Below are 14,095 nucleotides of genomic sequence, written 5' to 3'. Positions count from 1 at the left end.
GTGTGACATGGAATGGAAATCAATCACGTCCAAAAAACCCACTTTAAAGCATTCAAAAATCACAACCCTTAAAGAATTCACACATGAATAAGGTAGGCATTCTGGAGATTTTTGTTTATTCTGCTTTGACCCACAGTAGAAAAAAACCCGTGTAATTGAGGTTTTCATCTTTCTACTGCTTGTGAAAAAATGCCACTGAGTTCCTAAAGAAAGCAAACACAGTTGCAAAACTTTTGCAGCAAAAGTTATGCATAAATCTGCAAAGAGCCACCTAAGCATAGTTTCCTCTGGAAAGGAGTACAAGGCTTCACCTCTGCTGACATTAAAATTCTCATGCACATAATCCAGGATACCACTTCTTCTTAAAATATGTCTTTATCTCCTAAACAAGTCACTAAACCAATGCAAAGCTTTCAATTCCTCCCACTTCTGCTTCCATGATTTTTTTTTTGACCATGGAGAAATTGTTTTTGAAGCTCCAATCATTTTTTCATTAACTTCTGTTAGAATTGCTACTTTCCCATTCTTTAAGAACTGTAAGCACTCTCTCATACTGAAAGAAAAGATAAAATAAGTTACCTGGAAACTGTGGATGCAGGTTAATTGTTGAAATTCCAGGAGAAAGCTGAGGCTGCCCAGGCTCTAGATAAGGCTGCTTTTCTTGATCAATGGAAGCTAATTCCTAGAATCATAAAAAAAATATAACATTCTGAAAACATTCTCTTAATTCATAGCCACCCACAAACTCTTGGCTTGAGACATTGCTAATATTCTCACATGAGTGGCTTTTGATAGCAGATCATTAATCACCACCAATTTAAAACTGAATGAATGTGGAATACTATGTTTATACAATAGAACACAATTTAACACTGATTTTACTTGAAGCAGCCATTTCCTAGAGCTTCTAATTGCATCTTTGGCTTTGTCCCTCCATAATTCTCCCATTCTCTGGTCTTTAATTGCTTACAAATAGCATTTGAATGCAGTTCAGCATCACACAAAAGTATACAATCACATCTAGGTGTCTGGCAACTGTGAAAGCTTCCTTCTTAGCTACTGAACCCATCATCTTATTTTCACAGAAGTGTTATACGCTTGTATGTCTGTAGGAAAATTAAATGGAACACAGCTGCAATTATTCACAAGAAATCCCATTATCTCCAGCACAGAAAACCTGAAACCTCCAGAACGGAGGACTTCACAAAGATACACACTTACTCTTCTCCAATGAACACAGGACACCCTACACAATGAAATTAACTTAGGCACTAATACCAGCCTCACAAGCAGGTGTCACAAATGCTTCTCAAAGCTTCATAGCGTTTCTCTCTGATTTGTTTTCTCTAGCTGTTAGTATCTGTGTCTCTTCTTCATACTCTCTGCATTTTTCAGTATCCTCTTTATAACAGTCTCCAGAAGGGGACAGAGCAATATATACCAGACCCTCCAGCAAATGTCTCTAAGAGAGGCTAAAGTAATCCCCTTCCTGTACCTCACTACCTGCCTGTTGCTGTACATTATAACAACACGAGCTCTTTCTGCCTCAGGGTTTGAGCAGCAAGTCCACAGTGACTTGTTTGTACATCATAAATTCTAAATCCTTTCAGTTATCTGTATCCCATCTCATACATGGTCTGCATTCTAATTTCTACATAAATTACATCATGTTTTACCTGATCAGGAGCTGCAGTTGCCACTAAAACCAGAAAGAAAAAAAGAGAATTAATCAGTTTTCACAAAACATTTTATTACATATTTTGTCACGTTTGAAAGCAGTCGTCGCTATCACACAAAAAATTCAGGCTCAAACCTCATTCCAAACTAGTGGAAACATGAAATCATGTTCCTGAAGCAAGTGTAAAAAACTAACCTGAAAACCAGAATAAGATTCTACACACCATCTAATGTTTATTTACTCAGTATTCTGCTCCCCTGTAGATTTCTCAATTGTTTACCTGCTTCCTCAGAAATAATTTGACTAGCACACAGGTTATTAACTCACTGATGAAACCTTTTCAATTCCTTCCAAGGGATATCAACATCTGTAAACACTTTAAAGGTAAATTAATGTCATAATGATAAATAATTTGCCACTAACAAATTTATCGCAAAAAAAAAGTTTTAAAATTTGTCTTTTCTTTAGACAAGTAAGAGTAGTTTGGGGGTTTTTCCTCTGCAAATATGATTTTTTTTCTGGGAAGGAGTGGTAGAAATTTCATATAAATTCTTATTTTCTATTGCAGCTTTCCTTTTTAGAATTCATAAAAAAATATATATAAAAAATAAGTTTTTTTAAGTCTTACAAAAAGACTTGAAAAAATATGTACTACTTCTGATCATAAAAATGATTGAGATTAAAGCAGTCTTGCTCTCTCTCCATGGTCTCAGCACCTGGCAGGACCTACCCACAGCCTGTGAGGAGCAAATCCCGTGATGCCACACAGCGGGCACCAGGGAATGCTCTGCTGTGGGGAGCGCTGCCTCTCGGCCCTGCACTGTCTGCAGCTGCCACAAAAGAAACAAACCATGGAAGACACATGCACAGAAACAGAGAAAGACTAAATTCCCCCACTCTCACCTTCTTGTACAGCCATCTCAGTCTCACTTTTCTGTGAGAAGGTCAGTGCCTCCACTGGCTCTTCCTTTGCTGGGAGAGGTGGAGGAGAAGTACCTTTAGCAACAGGTTGAGTAATCGGGGTCTTGCCAATGGCAGGTGGCTGTACTCTAACTGCAGGGTGATGATATAGCTTGTTTCTGTGAGGGCCAGAAACCGTATAACCCATTCCACCAGGGCAGATTTCCTTAAAAGCAGCTAGATTTGGGATGGGAAAATATTCCTTTTAGGAGTCTAAAAGTGCAATATGTTGACATAGTGGAAAATATAATGACTACCACTAAAAAATTTAATCTCGTATTGTATATACATATTTACAAAAAACTTCTTAAAGAGAAGCTATGCATAGCATGCTAATACGATTGAGCATTCTCCCAAAGGCATGTTCTGACTGTTTTTCCCAGGAGGTTTCCACTCCAGTTTACCATTTTTCTTTAGTTATGCTTATCTGTCAATATATCAAGATTTTTTTAAATTAATCCCCTTAAAACAGTATATCCTTTCTTTGTATAAATTTAAATGTGCAAGTACTTTTTATCACCTATATTGCATAATGAATGGAGATCACTACTGCTATCATTTTCTTTTTTGTAGAAATCAAAGGGAAAAAGCTCACCAGCCCTGTACTATAGGAGCAGAACACTATCAACCAGTATCAACACTGATCCACAGGATCCCACCTGACTACATCAGAGGCCTCATAACAGTCCAGATGCAAATTCCACTGAATTGAAAAAGGCTGGCTAAAAACATGATGGGGATCATAAGAAGCCAAATCACTACTGGAAGAGAGGGGAAATAATCTTATTTATAAAGCTGCTACAGAAAAAGTTAATTAAAGTCAGGCAACAGCACTTGCTCTATCTCTACAGGCGCTCTATATGAACATCATATTTCGCATTCTTTCTACTGGAAGAGTAAAATGAGAAAGAAATGCAAGTCAGTCTTCCTCCCCATCAAAGAGAATAGTTATAATCCTGTCAGGGTCAGGAGACCTTTAGGAGTCTTGAGGGAGCAGTGCTTCATTGTCCTTATTGCTCTAGGTAAAGCCATGTTGGGATGAAACAAGAAAGATTTAGTCCCCTGTGTGGGAATTCTTATGGCAGCCTGAGGGATCTGCCAAGTGGGGCACTGATATGTTCACAAATCCTGTTTTGAACACATCAGGGTTTCAAAATGAATTAGTATCTAAAATAAAAGCACAAAGTAGCTAAAAGCACTCCAGAGATGAGTTAAACTATACATTAACCAATATGCATTAACTGCACAATGTGTTCTGATAGTGTCTTAGTAATAGAAAATATGAAGGGTGAAACTAATTAAATTGAGTGGAATCAGAATAAGGAAATACTTTTTGCTGGGACATCTAATATCAAAACTTGCCATAATACCCAACTGAGGGTAGGAATTCTGGTCAAAAGAGTAAGACAGAAAATTTGCTGTCTGCCCCTTCAGATGCATACTTAGGACATGGGAAATCTTGCTTCAGGTCATAGTCTCTCAAATGAAAAACAGAAATGTGAGCCTTATGCTACTACAGCTCTGATAAGAGCTCTCAACACCTGGGCATACAAATCTGGCCTCTCAGTGTCTCTTCAGGAGACAATTTACTTAGTACAAATATTTTAGAAGCTTTTTATTTTAGTGGCTTTTATACTAACATGGGATGCTGCAGTAAATACATTACCCCCTTCTGGAGTATCCCACTTTCACACATTTTTCATAGAAAACTCTGAAACATTATCAATTTAACCTGTTACAGAAAGGAACATGTTTTTAAATCATGCACGTAGTCATTAAATGGGAAAAGCTCATCAGAATTTTCTACTAAGAGATTACTAAAGTTTTTTTCATTGAGAAAAAAATCACTACAATAACCAATTCCATATGATACTCAATATATTTTTTGTGACTATATAGCAGTCATATAAGGGATGAATTCTGTGCTCCACTATACACACTATTGGGCAAAAAGCCTCATGCAATATTCTCACAGATATGAAACACCTGCATTTAAATTGCAAGTTATCTTATAAGAATAGATTTTTTCTCCATTAAAAAGCCATAGAAATATTATTTATCCAAAAGTGAACTGGAGTTTTAAATCCTGATCAATAATCTAGTGACCCAATAGTCATGCAGGAAACAATGGCTTTAAAAATCTATTGAAATGCTCAAAATTGTTGGTCACTTTCATTTCTGTAAGTCAAACTTCAGAAAGTAAGGAATCTGCTCATCATATCCCATAATATCTCTGATTGTAGCTGTGGATTTCCCAAAGCAGCTAGCTGGTTTGAAAACGTAAATCTTCACAAAATACTTCAGAGAAACACATGACCTGTATCACGACAGTGACATCTGCAGCAGCAGCTTCAAGTAAGCACAGTGGATTGTCACTAAAAATACCTGGGCTAACATACTCAAGAGACTGGACATCATGTATATTACAACAAGCAATGATGCTTCTAAAACAGATTATTTGATATTACATTTGGGAAAAAAGGTAATATTAAATTGATTTTGATTGAAGACTCCATGGGCATTTCAGTTTTAAGCAACATCAATGAATAAAAAGTACTTGAAAACAGTGATTGGTATGTGGTATCTTAATCTATAACCTGCCAAAGTGAGAGCGGTGACCAAACAGCCTGATGTTTTTGAAGTCCTTATATATTTAAATAATGGCAGAGCTCCGAGGGAGCACTGATAATACAAGAAAGTTTTATGTATCAAGTAAGGAATAGCACATTCCTCAAAATAGATGGTAAAGATATGAAGGAAGATGAGAAAGCCGAGACATTACTGTGCATATCTTACTAAGTGTAATACAAACTACATCCCATGTCACTCTGTAACTGAATTCTCAAAAGCCACCACAGCCTGTAACAACTGAAGACTATTAACTACACTTTGGGTTACTTTTCCTCTATCTAAAGTATATACTCTGGTGGTTGTTTTGGTTTTTTTAAAAGCGTGCATTACAAATTAGGGGGCAGGGGCCAAGAGCTTGTATGCTTAGTGGGAGGTGCTTACCTGTTCCTGGGAGCGGACACTTCTCACAGTGTGGGCCCCAGGCTTTGCCAACACTGCAACAGCAAAGCTGCTTGCTGAGCTGCACAGAAAGAGGATGCATGCATTGCTTTCCTGCACTAACAAACCGGTAGCAGGGTCCTTTCTCTTCAGCAACTACAGGGTTATCAGCTGCAATGAAAGTGGAAGAGAGGATGGTACTGTTCACACAAAAAGCAAAACAGAGAAACACCACTAGATTTCCAAAACCACTTAAACAGATTTATATTCTGTCAGCAGAAGTTTTATTTCAAACACCTATCTCAGATGAGAATTACAACATTAAAAATTCTTATTTTGCATCAAACGCTCCGAATTCCAGCTTACTCTAGATCAAGGATAAGAAGTATTTGAAAGAAAAACAACAACAAAAAGTAAATTCAAAACCAGCAGTTGCCAAGCTGCCACAATAAAGAGTGAGAATTGTCACTCTCACTTGCACACAGCTGCTGAAGATCAGGCACTGGCACTACACAGTTGTGTCAAACTGTCAAGCCAAAGGAACGGCCATCTATAAGCAGGCTATGTCAATAAGTCAGCAAAAGTTTTAAGTAGCATATATGACTTTTTTTTTTTCATAAAAGAGACAATTACACATTAACATTTTGTTATGCTTAGTTTTAATGTGGAAGAGCCAAAGGCCATAAACTGTGATTTGTATGAGGTAACAGAAAGCTAAGGTCCATCCAGCTTTCTAATTTATGCATCCACATTAACATAAAGTTAACACTTCTGGGTAACACATTCACATAAATCAAAAAATACAGACATCTGATTTTCAACATGACATGCGAAGGAAAACCAAAACCCAACAACCAACTCCTTTCTTCTGGTGTTCAACTGCAAAGCAGTATGAAGTTCTTCAAACTGCTGAGAATGCTGAGAAGCTCTCTCAGCAATGGAGTGTAATTAACTAGTAGCATAAGATAGTTAAGGTAGGAAAAAAAAAAGAACTCACTCACCTATGACTTGAGACTATATTTTATAAATGTAAAGATAGCTCAGAGAAAAAAGTTAGGATTATAGCTATTTTTCACTTGTACATATTCTTCACCAAAAAGCGTGAAAAAATTAGTTGTTTACATTGTCTTTTCTTTTTGCAGAGGTCATTGATTGTAACCAAAGTAAAAGCTAACTAACAGAGGGAAATATTTGCATTCATGTCATTCACAACTTTCTCCTAATTATCTCTTAATTTTTAATTCTTCTTAATTAAAAGGAAAATGTGCCAAAGACCATCCTGGGCCTTATCTTTATTAATGGAAACAACCAAAATCAAAGCTGCAGAGGTGGAAAAGAGGAGAGCACGACATAAAGATGATTTTTGGCTGAAACTAGCAGAGAGGGCAGTGAAAAAAAAAAGTAGAAACCCCAGGCTATTGAAAAATGTACATGGGAGCTAGAGATGGCCTTGAAGATTTGGTAACAAGAAAATCAGGAAAAGATAGAAAGGATCCTGGGCAGCCACTGGTGGAGAGCAAGGTTTCCAGGACAAAGAAACAGAAAAGAGGCAGGAGCACTGAGACTGAGTAAATAAAGCAAATATACTGAGAACATGAGTTGGGGACAGAAAAAGAAAGCTGACAGATGAGAATAATTGGGCCGCCCAGTCAAATAAATCTTCATCTGAAATGTAACTAGGTATCTAATTTGGTACTTTGATTAGCAGTGTTACTTACGGATGCATCTTGAGAGGGTAGGATCTGGCACAAATCCCATTTTGCAGGTACATCTGTAGCTGCCCATGGTATTCAAGCACTCACCATTAGGGCATACTCCCTGTAACTGACACTCATTGATATCTGTGGGAAAATTGAAAAAAATCAGATGCTGAAACATGTACTAATATTTTTCTTTCTTCAGAAGTACCTTTTTTTTAATATATGAAAGATAATTGTTACAAGTTAACACTCTAATCAACACTTTTCCCCATTCTGACATGCGATTTATAACCCTTTAAAACACTGCTGAGAACATAACAAACAAAATTATATTTATACATCATTCTTAAGTACACTGAATTAGAAAAACAAATACACTTTGACCAGCTTATCGACCCTTCTTCTCCTGACTAGATGATTGCTTGCACAGCTCAACACAGCTCACAAGAACATTCAAAGAGACAAGATTTAACCAATCTAGTATATTTTACAAAGGGTAGAACACTGCTTGCCACATTTAATACAGTTTTTATTAGTATTTATATTTAAGAGTGCTCAGTGGTTCATTATGCTGAAAGAAGCACAATGCAAAAATATCTGTAGCCCAAAGGAACTTGATGGCAAGAACATGTTTCAGGGAGCACAGAACACACCTGGCATGGAAAGCATTGCAGCTGTGGCAACAGCAACACAACTTCTTAACAATTATGCTGAATGTGAACCAGCAGTGCCCTGGCACCCAGGAGGGCCAGCCCTGTCCTGGGGAGCATCAGGGACAGCATCACCAGCCAGGTAAGGGAGGGGATTGTGCTGCTCTGCTCTGCACTGCGGCAGCCTCACCTCAAGTGCAGGGGCAGTTTTGGGTGCCACAATGTAAAAAGGACATTGAATTGTTAGAGAGTTTCCAAAGGAGGGCAGAAAAGATGGTGAAGACCTTGAGGAGTACCTGTATGATGAGTAGCTGAGGGCACTGGGTCTGTTTAGCCTGGAGGAGACTGAGGGCAGAGCTCACTGCAGTTACAGCTTCCTTGTGAGGGGAACAGGAGGGGCAGGCACTGATCTCTGCTCTGTGGTGACAGTGACAGGACACAAGGAAATGGACTGAAGCTGTGCTGGGGATAAGTTGTTAAGTCGGATATTTGGACAAGATTCTTCACCCAGAGGATGGTTTGGCACGGGAACAGGCTCCCCAGGGAAGTGCTCACAGCACCAGCCTTTCAGAATACAAGAAGTGTTTGAAGAACACTCTTGGGCACCTGGTGTGATTCCTGGGGATGCTGCTGTGCAGGGCAGGAGCTTGACTCCATGATCCTTGTGCGTCCCTTCCAACTCTGTGTGTTCTCTAATTCTGTGAACTGCTTTAATGAAGTTTGCTGTTACTAGGCCACCTGTGCAAGTGTTGCTTTCAGGGTCTGACTGAATAAACCTCCCATTCCCCAAGCATTCGGTCTCAGGTCTGTATCACACTCATGGTTGTGTTTGTAGTTTACTTACTCTTAAAACAGGAGCTGTCTAATAATCATCTGGATACCATCTGGAACCATAAGTCAGCCGAACTAGGTTTTTATTTCAGGAGACAGCAACAACATAGTTTGCACTGATAATCCAAATGTCAAAATAGTAACAAAAAATTTTAAAAAATCCTCTAATTCATAATTATCTGTGTCATAAATTGTGATCTCGTCTTTCAAAAAAAATGGAGAGAGTAGGTTGAAATAGACCTACCTTAAAATATTTACATCTATTATTTTTCCATCAGACTTTTCCTCCCTATCCTCAAGGCTAGGAAAAAACACCTACCCCTGCTGGGTAAACAAACTTCATGAGGAAGCCAGAAATTCCAGCTAGCTCTTTAAAAATCAGGTATTAGTGATCTTTTATCTAAAATATATAATATTTATTATCTTTCCTTTTACCTTTTATAATACCAACCTCATTATATTTGACCTCATTGTATGTTGGTTTGTAATTCAACACTATCACTCAGGGTAAGAGGTGGAATATACAAAATGTAACAGATGTGCCAAAGTCTGCATTTGGAAACCTACAGAAAGACTCTTTCTTCTTCATTTTTCTCCATAAGTTTGGCTACCTGTCCCATGACACAGGAGTGTACAGTACAGCAGACTGTGGCAGTTGCCATATCAGGCAGATTTTTTTTCCCAAATACTGTGTTGAGCTTATCCCTCAGCTCCTCCAGTGTATAATATCTTGACACCACCTGGATAAACTTCACTTCCATGCACTTAGCTGCATGTGACAAGGAGTAATAATTTATATCCTAGGACTTTGGATGAAATGTGATGGAAACCACATGAATTACAAAGGATCAGCTTTGCCTCAAAGGAATTTTCAAGTGAAATTCCCAGACTATATGACTTTCTGACCTCAGAGGGAGTGAACTATTTAAAGAGGAGAATGGTATAAGAAAAGAGCAGAAAAAACAGCTGAAATATTTTTGTACGGTAGTCTACTTTTTGTCCCATACAATGTTTAAGCAGGATGACATCCCATATAAGAAAAGGAGGATCTTATTTAAGGATTGTATTAATACAGAATATTTATCAAGCCAGACATTTTCAGATGTACTTGAATTTTATGAAGTTTCTTCATCTGACTAGGTTCTTTCTTTTACCCTGAAATCTCAAAATATGATCGAAGGCATCTACACAGTCCCAACTGATCCCAGAAGAAAGATTATCACTATTCCAATACCATTACAATTTGTGAGTATTAAAGAAATTAACTTAAATCTTAACAGTTAGCAAACTAAAGATATTATTGAAACATCCCTAAATAGAAACACAGTGATGCTACTCTAAAGTTGTTGGGAGGAAAGGGCATATTGCTAATGTGCTATTTTCCAAAATTAGGCTCAACTAGGACCTAATGGAACAAAATACTCTGAAATATCTAGAAGCTAATACAAAGAAAATACTGGAACACTCAAGAACCTTCTATTGAATTTTCTCTCTGTTGGCAATTTGGGTTGTCAGATCAGTCTTCAAATGCTAAACCACAAAATTATTCTACTTGCTTTGATAAAGCATTTTCTCTGATGTCAGAAATAAGCTAGAGGAAGAGAAAGTATCCTTTACTCTGAGTACAGGAAAAATGTCATTATCTAGGTTCATTTCAAAATGAAAATCCTCAAAAAATTACACAAATTACACATACACTTATGAACAAAAACCACATACAGATTTTGGAGGAAGAGGAAAAACACAGGAGAAATTGATACACATAATGAAAATAATTTCTCTACTTCCTACATTGTAATACCCAGACAATTTCAAACAACTTTCTCCCTTTCCAAATTCTCATTATATGTTTTTCTTTACAGAAAAACTAAATATACGACTGGGGGAAAATGGAAGCTGTCTGCCAAGCAACATACATAATGTATCACTTTTTGATGACTTTTTCTGGAATTAGAATTAGCAGAAATGTTTTGTCTCATGAAAACAGAATTTAAGTTTTACATCAGTAAGGAAGACAGCTTATTTTAATAATGACAATTTGACTTAGTCTTTTTACTGAAAATAAGAACTGTAAAATCTAAATCTCTTCTTTGTTAACTGTTAAAATACATGGCTATTTACATATATGTTAGCATGAAATGGATGGCACTTTTTCTTTCTTATCAAGGAGAATAATTCTACCCTTCTACATGTTTTTAAGCAAGGTAAATAATTACACGGCTTAACATAAGTGCATTTGTATTTTGAATGTTAAAAATGATTAATGATGCATTCTTCACTTATTAGATAATATAATTTACTCATGTACATCCACCTTCCTTTTAAGGAATGTTTAAAAAATCTATAGAGGGATAAACTTCATTATTTGAATATTAGAAGTATAAATGTTTCAAGGCATTATTTCCTGGAGTGGCTAATTTGTGGATACATGGGATCTTCCTATAATTCATGAATACACAGTCATCCTTCTTTCCAAATGATTCAACTATTCTGCAGGAAACATTCACAAATGCTGTCATTATTGCCTCAGTATTCAATCTCTTTACAGATGAACTGTTCTTGTATGTCTTGCACTAAAAACAGAATTCCCCATTCACATGAGCTCTGCTATTGCTATTTAATGTGGACACTGCTACATTAAAGTACCAGTTTATATATACCTAAATATCAACTAAAATTTCTTCTAAGTTACTGATGCAGATAGTCCTTTTGCTAAATTTGTACAATTTTTAAAGTTAACTTCATTGTGCATGTGCCAGTGCCTCAGCATAACTTAATTATAGTGTATTTTAATGCCTCCTTTCCTGGTCATGTCTACTCAATGAGCTCATAGAATAACTGAGCTGATGCTCTATGCTGAATTACACAAGCTTGTCTAGGGATTCCACAAAAAGCCAGAAGCTGATGATAAAAAAAATTTTAAAAACCTCAAATTTTCAAAAGAAACATATATACACATAGGAATAGTGTTTATTTAACAGCTTGAGCTGAAAAAAAGAATCCTCTCGGATTTACTATCCATTTCAAACTGTGGTAAAAGGCAATCTATCCAAAATGTTTCCTACCACCTGTTGGCCTGCCCAGCTGTGCAAATTGCATTGGAATCAACTTGTTAAAGCAGCTTGAAAGGAAATCTGATACAATATTAGCAGACTTTTTTCTTAGCCCTCTATTTCTTATATATGGACATTAAAAATATTTCAATTTTACACTAGCATAGGAATAAGAATTCTTGCGCTCCATTGTAAAAACTAGAGAAAAATGTCTGAATAATGTCTTGTGCAGAAGTACAAACTCAAATTACTCCTGAAGCATGATGGCTTGAGGAGTAATTTGATCAAATGCCTTCATCTACACAGAGGAACTACTAAGGGGCTAGGTAGTAGTACTATAAAACTACATATAACTTTCCAAAGACCAACTCAATATAGACTTTCAGTTTTTGAGAAAAGGAGAGCAATTAAGTTCCATTGGTAAAAAGCCTCTGTTCCAGTGATACAAAAAAAGAGAATTTAAACCAGGATATATTCCACACAGCACCTCACATGGCTCCATAAAGAACTCTCACAGTAAGCACCGTTATGTATAATTTATACAGAACTGGTAAATAAATAATTTATTTTTAACAGTTGGTGTTTGATAATATGAATGACTTGAGCCTTTCTCCAAGGTATGGGTATAACCCCAGTGGCATGAAAGAAGCATTGTCAATTCTGCACTGACTGACAGCCTGACTCTTTGCTGTTACCCTTTAGTATTATCCATGCCAAATATGTGGAACTGCTCCTTGGCACACTGTGTCCCTGGATTTAGTAGTCCATGCTCATGAAAGTCTGACTCATCCTTACAATCAGCTGAGATGGCAGTGGAAGCCAGATGCCATGCCAGCGGCCCTGTTGGTGACTGCTCTCACAAGGTCACCCAAATACACAGAAGCTTTGTCACAACCAAGGTCTTAACAGTGATGCTGCGGCACTGTACAGTGTACACAGCACTGTACACACACAGCTGAGGCTGCTGTGGCTCAGCTCCTCCTTTACCCTTCTCTAAGCACAGCTTAATATATGGTGAGGTCAGCCACCACACTCTCCAAGCCACCACCGTGCTCCCAGCTTCAAATAACCCAGACACCGTAACCAAACTGCTGCTAATCTGTCCCACTAAGGCGAATTTAAAACAGGCTTTCTTAACAACAACAACAGTTGGTGTTTGATACCTTCCCACACATTTTTATAGGTCTTCTGGGTGTTAGGTCAGCCTGCTCTCAGAAAATGCAATGTGTTAATGACTCACTGCCACTGAATTTCCGGGTGAAAAAAAGCAAGCTACAACTGCCATTTTCTAACTGCATGCCTGCCTGCTTATGTGGAGAGTACAACTATGAACACAGTACTATCTTCGTGAATTAAAAAAAAAAAAACAACAAGAAAGAAACAACCCTCAGAACAACCAAGCAAAGCAGGAAGGTGGGAACAATAAAAGATGGTGCTCATTTAAACAAGTAAGCACACAGTAACATTGAACTTGTTATAAACCATGATAATTATATAGCTTTAGTAAGTTCAAAAAGAGATTCATCTTCAAAGAACTTTACATCCATTATTAGAAGATAAAAGATGGAAATGAATAGATAGGCCAGATAATAAAAAGAAAATTTACTTTGATCATGTCTTTCCTGCTTGCTTTCTATGAATGCTCCTAAAGAAATTTTATTTGGATTTTTGTCCAGTGTAAGGCAATCATCAAGATTTCATACTAGAAATACCCCAAAGCACTTTACTAGAATCTTGGTCCACATATATTTAACACAATCAGATGAAGAACTGTTTTTACTCATGACCATATATAAACATTTGCATGGGCTGAGTATCACAATACTAAACTAAATTTCGTTCAGTCTAAGTGCAGATAATAGTTAACATCACCTATTTTCTTCTAATAACTGTGATTTAGAGAAGGACTAAATACTTCAGCAGAAATAAAAACTTGCAGGAAGCTTCTGAAAAACAACCTGACCCTTATCTGTTACTCTTCTCTAAGCAGTTCTTGCTTGCCTTAAGATCAAAACCCCCAGTGATTTTTCAACATCTCCACCTGTATTTCCTCAAGTATGGATGTACTTGTTCAGCTCTCTTACATACACTGCACACTGGGGAATTATGGTGACCAAAAAAGAAATGCATCAAAACTTCAAATTCTGTCCTAAGGCACTTAAATTTCAGTGACAAACATTTCACACCTAATGAAAGGTTTCCCTCTCGCTGATG

The 14,095-nt window shown here is 37.1% G+C and overlaps 1 protein-coding gene across 9 annotated transcripts in view; it reads right to left on the bottom strand.

Moving 5' to 3' along the window:
• Window positions 1-14,095, bottom strand: part of LTBP1 (latent transforming growth factor beta binding protein 1) — a 186,506-nt gene that overhangs the window by 61,833 nt on the left and 110,578 nt on the right. For 5 of the 9 annotated variants that reach the window (XM_059467847.1, XM_059467845.1, XM_059467849.1 and 2 more), the window contains 5 exons: window positions 7,366-7,488; window positions 5,651-5,818; window positions 2,582-2,815; window positions 1,677-1,699; window positions 580-682 (listed from right to left, as the gene is read on the bottom strand). In XM_059467847.1, coding sequence (XP_059323830.1) covers window positions 580-682; window positions 1,677-1,699; window positions 2,582-2,815; window positions 5,651-5,818; window positions 7,366-7,488 — 651 coding nt within the window. The remainder of the gene's footprint in view (window positions 1-579; window positions 683-1,676; window positions 1,700-2,581; window positions 2,816-5,650; window positions 5,819-7,365; window positions 7,489-14,095) is intronic. The other 4 variants (XM_059467848.1, XM_059467853.1, XM_059467850.1 and 1 more) reach the window with 2 other exon arrangements.

This window comes from Ammospiza nelsoni, chromosome 3, assembly GCF_027579445.1.
Source record: "Ammospiza nelsoni isolate bAmmNel1 chromosome 3, bAmmNel1.pri, whole genome shotgun sequence".
Taxonomy (NCBI): domain Eukaryota; kingdom Metazoa; phylum Chordata; class Aves; order Passeriformes; family Passerellidae; genus Ammospiza; species Ammospiza nelsoni.
Note: the sequence above shows the minus strand (reverse complement) of the source record. Positions and strands in the feature narration are given on the sequence as shown.